The sequence below is a fragment of the Anser brachyrhynchus genome (genome assembly GCF_964034855.1).
Source record: "Anser brachyrhynchus genome assembly, contig: SCAFFOLD_86, whole genome shotgun sequence".
NCBI lineage: Eukaryota > Metazoa > Chordata > Aves > Anseriformes > Anatidae > Anser > Anser brachyrhynchus.
The window spans coordinates 244,013-255,069 of NW_027664065.1; the positions used below are offsets into that span (position 1 = coordinate 244,013).

The 11,057-nt window shown below is 54.3% G+C and overlaps 1 protein-coding gene across 1 annotated transcript; it reads right to left on the reverse strand.

Moving 5' to 3' along the window:
- Nucleotides 1-4,032: 4,032 nt before the first annotated feature.
- Nucleotides 4,033-5,451, reverse strand: LOC308186414 (olfactory receptor 14C36-like). The gene has a single exon (XM_080608554.1). The coding sequence runs from the start codon at nucleotides 5,153-5,155 to the stop codon at nucleotides 4,211-4,213; it is 945 nt and encodes a 314-aa protein (XP_080464680.1). The 5' UTR covers nucleotides 5,156-5,451; the 3' UTR covers nucleotides 4,033-4,210.
- Between the last annotated feature and the right edge of the window lie 5,606 nt (nucleotides 5,452-11,057).

The window sequence follows — 11,057 nt, forward strand, 5'->3', positions numbered from 1 at the left end:
GAACTCACTGGACAGAGATTCAGCTGCTGTTGGATATTACCAACTTACTCATCAATGAAGTGAATGATGTAACAGAGTGCACCCTCACAAACTTTGCCGATGACACAAAGCTGGAAGGAGTGGCTGATACCACAGAGGGACCTCAACAGGCTGGAGAGATAGGCTGAGAGGAACCCCGTGAAGTTCAACAAGGGCAAGTGCAGGGTCCTGTCTCCTTCCTAGGGCGGAATAACCCCCAGCACCAGTACAGGCTGGGAATGACCTGCTGGAAAGCAGCTCTGCAAAGAAGGACCTGGGAGTCCTGGTGGACAGCACGCTGAGCGTGAGTCAGCACTGTGCCCTTGTGGCCAAGAAGGCCGACGGGACCCTGGAGTGCATTTGGAAGAGTGTTGCCAGCAGGCCAAGGGAGGTGATCCTCCCCCTCTACTCAGCCTGTACAGGTGCTTGGTGTTATTCCTCCCTAGGAAGGAGACACCACAAAGAAATGGTGGTATGCATGAGAAGCCTGACACGGTTAGAAAAGCAGCGTTTAGTTGCAGAATAAGCACTAGGGCTGAATTCTCCTGAAATGCTACTAGTTGCTTGACAGAGCAGCACACTGCCACAGTCATGGTGACAGCCTGGCAGCTTTGCACCTGGGTATCGCTGTGAGATCAGCCAAATGGGATGAAGGCTTTGTTCCTCATCCCTTCTGTTGAGAGAGGGGTTTTGCCTCTCGGCAGGAGCTATCTCTGCCACATGTCACCCAGGCAACCTCTGTGAGTGGCATCTGCCCCTGGGGCCCAGAGATGTGCAAAGCCTTGGTTCTCTTGCTTTCCAATATCCACTGGCATTCCATCCAAGCTGAACAACCCAAGGCCTTCTCCGGAGCTGGTCATCACGGAAAGGCACTTCTGGGACTCCTTGCAACAGCCTGCAGTAATGCTGCCGTTGCTTATGTCAATTGTGGGTGCCTGGAGTGTTTTGGACTCTTCTAGAGGTGAGTTTGAAGTATGGGAATGCTTTATACAAACACAAAAAAGCTTTGACATGTGGGCTTGTGTTCAGTGACTTCTGACCTAGAGCACTGCAGGTTATTGAATCAAAGACTGGAGTGCGCGGAGCGCATCCAGTGTCCTAGAGCCACTCACACACTGGCCGATACTGACTTGGTTACTGAAAATACAGTCAGGTTGGGGTCTTCAGCTTCCAAGATGTCTGCCGGAAAGACAGTACAGCAGAGAGGAAATAGTCTAGGAGGTGTCTGGAGTGCTTGGAAGATGAGCAGGGGAGGTCCCAGTCAATTGTCGGTTAGCAAATGTGACGTCCATCTACAAGAAAGGCCCAAAGGAGGACCCAGTGAACTACAAGCCTGTCAGTCTGACTTTGGTGCCGGGGAAGGTTATGGTGCAGATTATCTTGTGTGCCATCCTACTGCATATACAGGACAACATACAGGTGATCAGGCCCAGTCAGCATGGATTTATGGAAGGCAGGTCCTGCTTGACGAACCTGTTCTCCTATGAAAAGGTGATGCACTTAGTGGATGAGGGAGAGGCTGTGGATGTTGTCTGCCTAAGGTTTAGTAAAGGTTTTGACTCTGTTTCCCAGAGTTAAATCCAATTGGAGGCCAGTCACAAGTGGTGTCCCCCACGGCTCAGCGACAGGACAAGAAGAAATGGCCTCGCGTTGCACCAGGGGAGGTTTAGGTTGGATATTGGGAAAAATGTCTTCCCTGAAAGGGTTGTGATACATCGGAACAGGCTGCCCGGCGATGTAGTGGAGTGGTCTTCCCTGGAGGTATTCACAAGACATACAGATGTGGTGCTTAGGGACATGGTTTAGTGGTAGACGTGGCAGTGTTAGGTTAACGGTTGAACTTGATGATCTGAGAGGTCTTTTCCAATCTACATGATTCTATGGTTCCATGGTTCTAGGAGTCTAACATAGGTCATAATCATTGGAAGGCAGCCACTGCAGTCTGGGAACTCGAGACTGTGGCCTGGACAAGACCATAGGTTCTGTGAGGGATTCCTGTGGGCTGGCACCATGCATCCTGGCACACGTTCCAGTGGATTCCCGGAGTTAACTACACTTGAAATGGCCATTGAGACCCCCAAGAAAATCGTTTTGGTCCATGTGCGATAAACTCAGGCTGAAAGACTCAAGAGCAGGTGATTTTGAGTGGCTGTGGCAGAGCCCAGCAGCTTGCCCCAGTCTGGGACTATGTCCCCTTCCATCTAGTGAATTTAAAAGGGATTAATATGAACAGACCCATCAGGTCAATCTGCATAATACGGAGAAGTAATGGTTCTTGTGCTGTAGGTGCAGCAGGCAGGAGGCCTTGGGTAGGGCCTCAGAAGAGTCAAGCAGATCTAATCTGGTTCATCCCTGATCTAAGACAAACACTGTGAGCAGAGCGAAGGACACCGAGTGGTGCCCTAGCATGAAGGAGGATGCAGAGCACAGCTGTAAGAGGCGTCTTTCTTGTGCCACGACCGACGCAGGTTCGTCTGAAGTGAAAGCCCCAGCCCAGGACCCATGGAGTGAAGGTCCCTGGGCACGACTGCAGAAAGACTTTGCAAGACCTCTGCCAGTGACAGCTTGAAACACCAAATGCATCTTGGCAGTAGTAGGTCCTTTTGGCTCAGGGGCAGATGTCCTCCCTGGCAACACCACCACGGAGGCCACCACTGCAAAGCTGCTGCGTGACACCGACTGCGTGACACCCCGGGGTCCAGAGAGGGGAGAGGGGAAGGGGAGAGGCAGGCCGTGGGGAGGGGGCTGGAGTGAGGTCACTGCCACTGCAGCAGCCTGACTGGCCCTCAGAAGGGCTGGCCGGCAGGCACTATGACATCATCCCGCGCATCAGAGAGCCCCTGGGCAGAAATGACGTCACTGCAGAGGGGAGGGCGAGGGGCTGGCAGAGCCCCATCGAGGGGCTGGCTGTGGGTCCCCTCTGCTACAGCCACCTGACGGCGCGGGGCAGGCAGGAGGGCAGGCAGGGCTCGTGGCCGCCTTGCTCAGGACGAGCCCTGGGCGAGCTGGGTGGGAAATCTGTGCCTTAGCTCCAGCAAAAGCTCTTCTCTTTGCTCTTGACTTTTCTCGATAACACCACTTCCAGGTGAGCTCTGCCCTTGCTAAAACCGTACCTCCACCTCCACCATAAATTTCTGTTTCAGAGCCTGTCCTTGCTGCCACACCCTGGCAGATCCTTTGTGGCCCCTCTCAGCGCCCTGTCCCTGCAGCGTCCCAGTCCCACTGCCCCACACATGCTCCCACAGCCGTGCTGCCAAGGTACCACACATGGCAGTGCACATTCAGGGCTGGGTCAAGATCCCCCTGTTACAATCCCAATGGCACCCTCAGGGTCCCTTCCCGCCATGGCCCTCCTGCCTTTGCAGCCTCCTCCAGCCCATGGCCCCTGCCCTGACCCAGCCACGTCCCATGGAGGGCTCTCCAGACAATCCTGCTCCAGGTCTGCAGGGCTCTGGGCCAGGACAGAGGCCAACAGGGCTAGCCGTTCCCTCGACACAGGCCCCGAGCCTGGCTCTCCCAAATCCTTGCCCTCCGCCCACATCCCTGCCCTCATCCCAGTCCAGTGGCAGCAGCCCCAGGGCAGTGCCCACCACAGGCTGCTTCAGGGCCCTGGGCACTGCCACCACAGCCCCAGCCCCTCTGAAGGGCACAGCAGCTCCTAGGGCACAGAGGGCTCAGCTCCACAGATGGGAACATCCATGGAACAAGCGTACAGAGGTCAGTGTACCATGCTGTGTCCCCTGCACTCCTCTGCAGCACATCCTCAGAGGCCCGCAGCCCTTCTGTGACATCCCTGGGGGTCCTCAGGCAGTTCCTGCTGCCCCAGGGCCAGGGCAGCCTGACCTGAGCTGCTGCAGCCAGAAAGGGGTTTGCTATTCCCATTATGTCCTGCTCTGCTGAGAGTGGGGTCCAGACAAAGAATTTGCTGTAGGTTCATTTATTTTGTTTAAATACACAGAGAGGCTGGCTCCTTGTTTATGCAGAGCCTCAGGGTCACAAAAGATATGTTGGTATTTAAGTACAAGGTCATGAAGAATGGCATTTCTCTGTGGAAAACATTATCACAAGGGGAAAATGAAAAAGAAAACCAAATTCATCTAGAAGTACAACCAGGCTTAGCCTGTCATGACATAAACCACAATTCAAGTGTAGAAGAAGACAAGAAGCAGTCTATAGCTGCTGAAAGGTCCAATCAATTTCCTGAGCAAATCCTGATAAACATCCATGACATCACTTTTCTAATGGCATTCTTGAGCTCCTGATTTCTCATGCTATAGATGAGGGGGTTCACTGCTGGGGGCATCACTGCATATAGAACAGCCATTATCATGTCCAGGGATGGAGAGGAGATAGTGGGAGGCTTCAGGTAGGCAGATACACCAGTGCTAACCAGCAGGGAGACCACGACCAGGTGAGGGAGGCACGTGGAGAAGGCTTTGTACCACCCCTGCTCAGAGGGCATCCTCAGCACAGCCCTGAAGATCTGTACATAGGACAGCACGATGAATACAAAACACCCCAAAACCAGGAAACCACTGAATGTGAGAAGCCCAACTTCCCTGAGGTAGGAGTCTGAGCAGGAGAGCTTGAGGATCTGGGAGATTTCACAGAAGAACTGGTCCACAGCATTGCCTTGGCAGAGGGGCAGGGAAAATGTATTGGCAGTGTGCAGCAGAGCATAGAGAACCCCACTGCCCCAGGCAGCTGCTGCCATCTGGGCACAAGCTCTGCTGCCCAGGAGGGTCGCATAGTGCAGGGGCTTGCAGATGGCAACGTAGCGGTCGTAGGCCATGACGGTGAGAAGAAACAAATCTGCTGACATCAGAGAGGGAAAGAAAAAGACCTGTGCAACACATCCCGCATAGGAAATGGCCCTGGTGTCCCAGAGGGAATTGACCATGGCTTTGGGGAGAGTGGTGGAGATGCAGCCCAGGTCAAGGAGGGCGAGGTTGAGGAGGAAGAAGTACATGGGGGTGTGGAGGCGGTGGTTGCAGGCTACGGCGGTGAGGATGAGGCCGTTGCCCAGGAGGGCAGCCAGGTAGATGCCCAGGAAGAGCGCGAAGTGCAGGAGCCGCAGCTCCCGCGTGTCTGCAAATGCCAGCAGGAGGAACTCGGTGATGGAGCTGCTGTTGGACATCTGATCCTCCTGGACAAAGGGGACTACCCAAGAAAGAAAAGACAGTGATAATTAGGAGAGACGTCTCTGAGAAAAACCTACTCCACTTCTCACTGGAACCCCCCACAGAGACTTTCCCCTTTCCAAGACCTTTCTGCTGCTCTGTTGCTTGAGCTTTGGATGGTGCTGGAGGAAGGTGCTGCTGGGAGCAGGGGACCCTGCTGTGCACTTTGGAGGAGTCACGCCTGTCCTACAGGTCTAAGCATAAAGAAATCAGGAGTGATCTCTGATTAAATCTACCTCTGACGTATGTGGACTTCCCAGCATTACCACTCTCAACACTATAGACTGCCAAATGGCATTTGTGGTTTAATTTGTTCCAACTGCATGTGTGACACTCGGAAGAGTTTTTTTTTGATGGTAGAAAACCCTAGCATTTTTCGTACATTCCAGGTGAGATTTTGTGAATGTCCTTAGCGTAGTGAAGAAAGCCAGTCTGCCCATCTACCCTGGTCTCAGCCAGACTCCTCTAGGGCTCAGTCCAGTTGCCCACATCGAGCTGCTCAATGACTGTGGTCTCAGGAATATCCGGGAAAATGATTCAGTGTTTTTCTTCCCCATAGACTGCATTGCCCCAAGCCTCAGAGTTTAGAAGGGGGTTTGGGCACCTTTCCCCTAAGGACAGGTCTGCGTGGTGGGACCCAGACGGTCAGAGCCTGAGCTGCAGCTGAAAGCCAGATCTGCAGGGAGCCCCAAAACAAGAACAGCAACAGTAGGTACAGGAACAGAGGGAAATAGCACAGGGCTTCTGCCAGGCGAGGCAAGGCCAGGGAGGGACCAACCGGAACTCGGGAGAGTCCTCTCTACTGCAGGTCCTCCTGATGAGAGGTTATGAGTCATGTCCTGAATCCTGTGGGCTTGACGGTGGACAAGGAGGTGCCAGAATACTTTGCAGGCTTTGCTGCCTGCAGCTGGTTCTCTGTCCCCACGCCTCCTGCCTGCAGGTCACAGCCCCTATCCCACCCGCCGGGTGCTCAGCTCTGCCCTGCAGACACCTCCTGGCAGCAGGGCTCTGCCCAGGGGCAGCTCACTGGGGGCATGTCCTAGAGACCAGGTCACGCAGGGGACACTGCATGTAAGCTCCACATGTGGTGGTGGAGCTTTCTATGGGCTGAGGGGAAGGGAAAGATCCTTGTAACCGCTCAGCCATCATGGAGCCCCAGCCTCTTCTTGGAATTAAAAGCATATATTTCTATTACCACTGAAGCAAGTAGAGAAGATTGAAAGCTCAGGAGGCTCAGGAAAACTGTGACAGAAGCTGAAATCCCCTACCTTACCCCGGCTGTTGCAAAGTCCCCTTGGATACATCCTGGTTGTGCTGTGGAGCTGAGAGCAGGCTGCCCCAGGCAGCAGCCTCCCGCCAGCAGCAGGACCCTGCCCTGCCGGGGGGGCTCCTTCCACCCGCAGCTTCTCCCCGCAGCGCCCTGGGCAGCTCCCCGGGCAGGCTGAGTGCTGAGCCTGGCAGGCGGCAGAGGCCCTGCCCCGGCACACAGCCCCTGGGGCACAGCAGGGACCCTGCTCTGCACCACAGCCCTGGGCACCCCTGCCTGCACCCCCGGCTTCACAGCCTGCAGCCGGAACATGACAAGGGAGCCCTCGGGGCCTGGACACTGACCCTGCAGCTTAGAAACCCCTGCTCTGGAGCTTGTGCTTCTCTACAAGAAAAAAACACACAGTGTCTCCAGCCTGATCTGCTCTGGGACAATCCAGGTGTAGGACACCTCCAGGATACTCGAGTGCATTGCAGTTCACTTAGACTTACCATGTTAAGGGTTGCAAGCATTGCTTCTCCAGTGTACTCTCAGTTTTCTAACACTCCACACAGCCTTAAGTATCTCTCCCTTCTTTCCCCTCCCTGTGCCAGCTGCAGGCAGTGCCCCCAGCCCTGCTGCGCTGGGCAGAGGAGCTGCTCCTGGGCAGAGCTGGCTCTCTGCAGCGCTGCCCGCTTGCCAGGAGCTCCCCTTGGGCCCAGGAGCCCGGCCCAGCTCAGCAGCACAGGCCCAGCCCAAGGCCTCCCTTGCTCTGCCCCCCACCAGGCTCCCTGCCCATGGCCCTGGGGCTGCAGGGGAACCTGCTGGGAAACAGCCTGAAGGAATCCCTAGCGTTCCCTCCCTCCCCTGGGCACACACACTTCTCGACAGCATGCTCATTTCTCCTTGCAGAAAACCAATTAAGTGTAACAATCACATCTTCTCTGAGAATTAGTTTGTTATGTCATGGACATGTCCACATGGCTTCATCTAACACCAGCAAGGTCTGCCTGCCTTTTATGCCCTGACACAGGACTCTGCCTGGGTACAAGAGGTGCTGGGTGGGGAGAAAATCACTGGTACTTTGCAAACTACATCCTTATAGTCCGTGGGACAGTAGGGCCTACATTGAAGAATTCTTGGTTGTGACCAGGAGGTGCTGGTTCATTATGATCCCAGGAGAAAGGCACTCTAGGTCTTGTGCAGGGAGAGTTGGCGTGTTACCCACCCCCTTGCACTGCATTGCCTGTGGCCCCACAAGTCAGATGGGCGATGGAACACCTCATTGCTGTGCCGACACATCTGTGGCAGGATGTTCAGGGTCATTTTTGGAGCTGCACCTGAAACCCCCATCCCTAGAGAGCCTAAACACAATAGCAGGAGCAGCATGAACGGGTGGAGAAATGTGGGGAAATATCACGGTGCTCACTCTGAGGAAGACAAAGAGGCAGAGAAACCCCCCCCGAGAGCCTCACCCAGCTGTGCACAGCCCCCAGGGATGGGCACTGCTGGGCAGTCACTGGCATCCCCTCTGTCATGCAAGAGGAAAGGGGAGCGTGTCCGCAGAGATGCGCCTCTCCCCTTCTGGGGCTCTGGTTGCAGACATGGCAGCTAATGGCCGGGACACCATGATCAGCTCCACATGATCCAGCAGGGTTCGCTTGCAGCATAGTCCAGCTGACACAGGACCACGTGTATCTCTGTGCAGCACAGTCAGGGACGGTAGTCCTGCCTTCAGCATGCCACAGGTCTCCTGAAATGAGAGACTTGGTCGGTTGTAAGAGAGAGCCCAGATTCATGCAGAAGAGGAGTTCAGGCACAGTGAGGGGCTGCTGCCTCCCAGGTTCCTTCGCTCCCATCTTTTGAAAAAAGCCCAGGCCAAGGAGAAGGTGAAAACCCCACCTTCCTGGAAGGGCTCCAAACAAGAGGCATATTGGTGCAGGAACACAGTAGTGATTCTTCCAGCACTCCACTTCCTATATTCAATGGCCTTTGTCACCATTTGGAGATGTTCCTGATGGATTTGTCAGGATCCTGTGGAAAAGAACTGGGCAGAAGGGAGGTGACTGTTTCTCAGGACAAGAAAGGAAATCTCTCGTCTCTCTCCTGAGCTGTGCCATCTCCATGCTGCTGACCTCCCAGGCCTCCAAATGACACATGCTGATGTCACAGTGGATGCACTGCATCACCAGGATATCGTCACTGGAGCAGCGGCAGTGCCGGCACTTCCCTGCAAGGCCTGGTCCCTGCTGGGCACTGCTTGGGTGCTCCCCACCACTGTCCTTCTGTGGCCAGGAGTGGGGGCAGCAGGCAGCAAGTTTGCACTGGGTGAACCTCGCTTATGGGTGGAGGAGCAGGGGCACCTTGCAGAGGAGCTGTGGCTGAGGAGCCAGGGCGGGCATCCCTGAGCTGAGGGCCAGCAGCAAGCGAGATGGAGGGCTGCTGGAGGGTGACCATCACCTCCGAACTGACTTCCATGTTCCCAGTTCTTCTGCAGCTCTCCTCCAAAGGTGAGGGTGTCAGGAGCCCCTTCCCAAGGGCTGGAACAGGAGCTGTCAGCTGTCCAAAGCTGCAGGTCCTGGGCTTTGGGGCAAAGTTGAACATGGCTGGAGGCTGATGCAAGAGCCCTGCCTGAGGGTCCCTCTGGACTCGGGACAATGTGGCAGTCAGGACTCCTGGGTCTTGATGCTAGGGCTGTCCTGAACCCTAGGGCTCCTCTGGGCACGGCTCAGCCTCCTCGTGATGGGGACAATCCAGGGCCAGGTTTCCCTGGGAGCTGGTGCCTCTTTGGGATCTGGATCTGGGAGGAAAGATGCCCAGTGTCCCAGAGACTGGTGTGGCCTGCAGCTCCAACAGCTGTCTCAGGAATGTGCCAGCAATGCCTGAGTTGGGAAACAAACCTTCCCCTTCTACTTCTCTCCTTCAGGGGAACCTCTTTTCATTCCCTCCTGTGCCACCAGGCTGGCAGAGCATGTCCTGGATGCTCAGATGCCATCCCTGGATGGCCACAGTCCTGGTGCTGAACCCTTTCCATGTCCCCACTGGGGTGGTTTTATCCTGCTATGCATCTGAACTCCACCACAACCTCTCTTTCATATCCCTACATACAAGGAAAAGGGGGAGGAAATACGACGAAAGAGCCCGAGGGTTGAGATAAGAACATGAGATCATCCTCCGTGCATTGTTACGGGCACCAATTATTACTCAGTCCTCGTGAGGCCACGCCTGGAATAGTGTGTCCATTTCTGGGCTCCCCAGTACAAGAGGGACATGGAAGTCCAGAGGAGGTCTATGAAGACGATTAGAGGAATTGGAGCACCTGTCGTACTAGGACAGGCTGAGGGAACTCTTTAGCCTGGGAAAGAGAAGACTGAGAGGGAATCTTAACCAATGTGTACAATTATCTGAGGGAAGGGTGTCCAGAGGATGGGGCCGGACTCTTTTCAGCGGTGCCCAGCAACACGACAAGAGGCAAGAGGCACAAACTGACACAGAGGAAGTTCCAGCTGAATATGAGAAAACATTTCTTTACTGTAAGGGTGACAGAGCACTGGAATAGGTTGCCCCCCAATGGCCCTCTGCCATGCCCCTCCACATCCTGTCCTACATTTTCCTGTATCTGTGCTTGCATCCCTGCACACTTTTACCACGCACTCACATTCCCACCTCACTCTGACCCCATGATTGCCAAAGCTCTCCTAATTTATCTCCATCCTTACTAGCTTTGGCTTCAAACACAAACCTGTGCTTTCCTGAGGATTTACCAATACCTGTGGTTTCCCCGCAACACATCAGGCTTCTTCCAAAGCCTCACCCTATTGGAACTCTATCAGCCAGTATGTCCCAGCCCCACATTTGCTTGAATTGTCATTGGATTGAGTCTCTACATTGCCGCCCTGAACTCGACATAATCCTTCTGGAATGGAAAAGGCCACACTAGAGCAGGTACACCTCTGAAGAGAGTGTGGCACATAGATAAGTCCACACCTCTGAAGGCACACCTGCAACCATCTATGGCTGTTGGTAAGTCCACGCACAGTAGGTAGAGCTTTGAAGGGGCTGTGGATAAGGATGTGTTGGAACAGTTACAGCTCTAAGGGTGTGTGGCCAGTGGATGAGCCCAGGCTGGAGCAGGGGTGAGGGGAGGAGTTCATTGCAGGGTCAGATTCTGCGGCCTGGTCTGTGCTGTGGTTTAACCCAGCAGGCAGATAAGCACCCCACAGCCATTGGTTCAAATACCCTGCACCAGCGCAATAGGGCAGAGGACTGAAAATGGTAAAAGCGCAGGTACTTGTTGGTGTAACAAACAAGTGTTTTGTAACAAAGGGGAAAAAAAAAAAACAAAAAAGTGATGCAGAATGCTATTGCTGACCTCTGCTGACCAATGCCCAGACACTCCTGGTCAATTCCCCCAGCATTCTTGCTAGGCATTACATCATGTGGTATGGGATATCCCTTTGGCCAGTGTGGGCCAAACTGCCTTCTCCTGTCCTGTAAGGCCTCAACAACAGATAGAAACCAATTCATGAACTAAATGGATTCACTGAATATTTGATTAATACGGACATTTCTGGGAGGTGGCCCATAGACTAAGGGAATGATATCCGTGTTCT

Bases quoted from the DNA above. Each gene is read 5' to 3' on its own strand.
- LOC308186414 (XM_080608554.1), bottom strand. From the start codon at position 5,155: ATGTCCAACAGCAGCTCCATCACCGAGTTCCTCCTGCTGGCATTTGCA.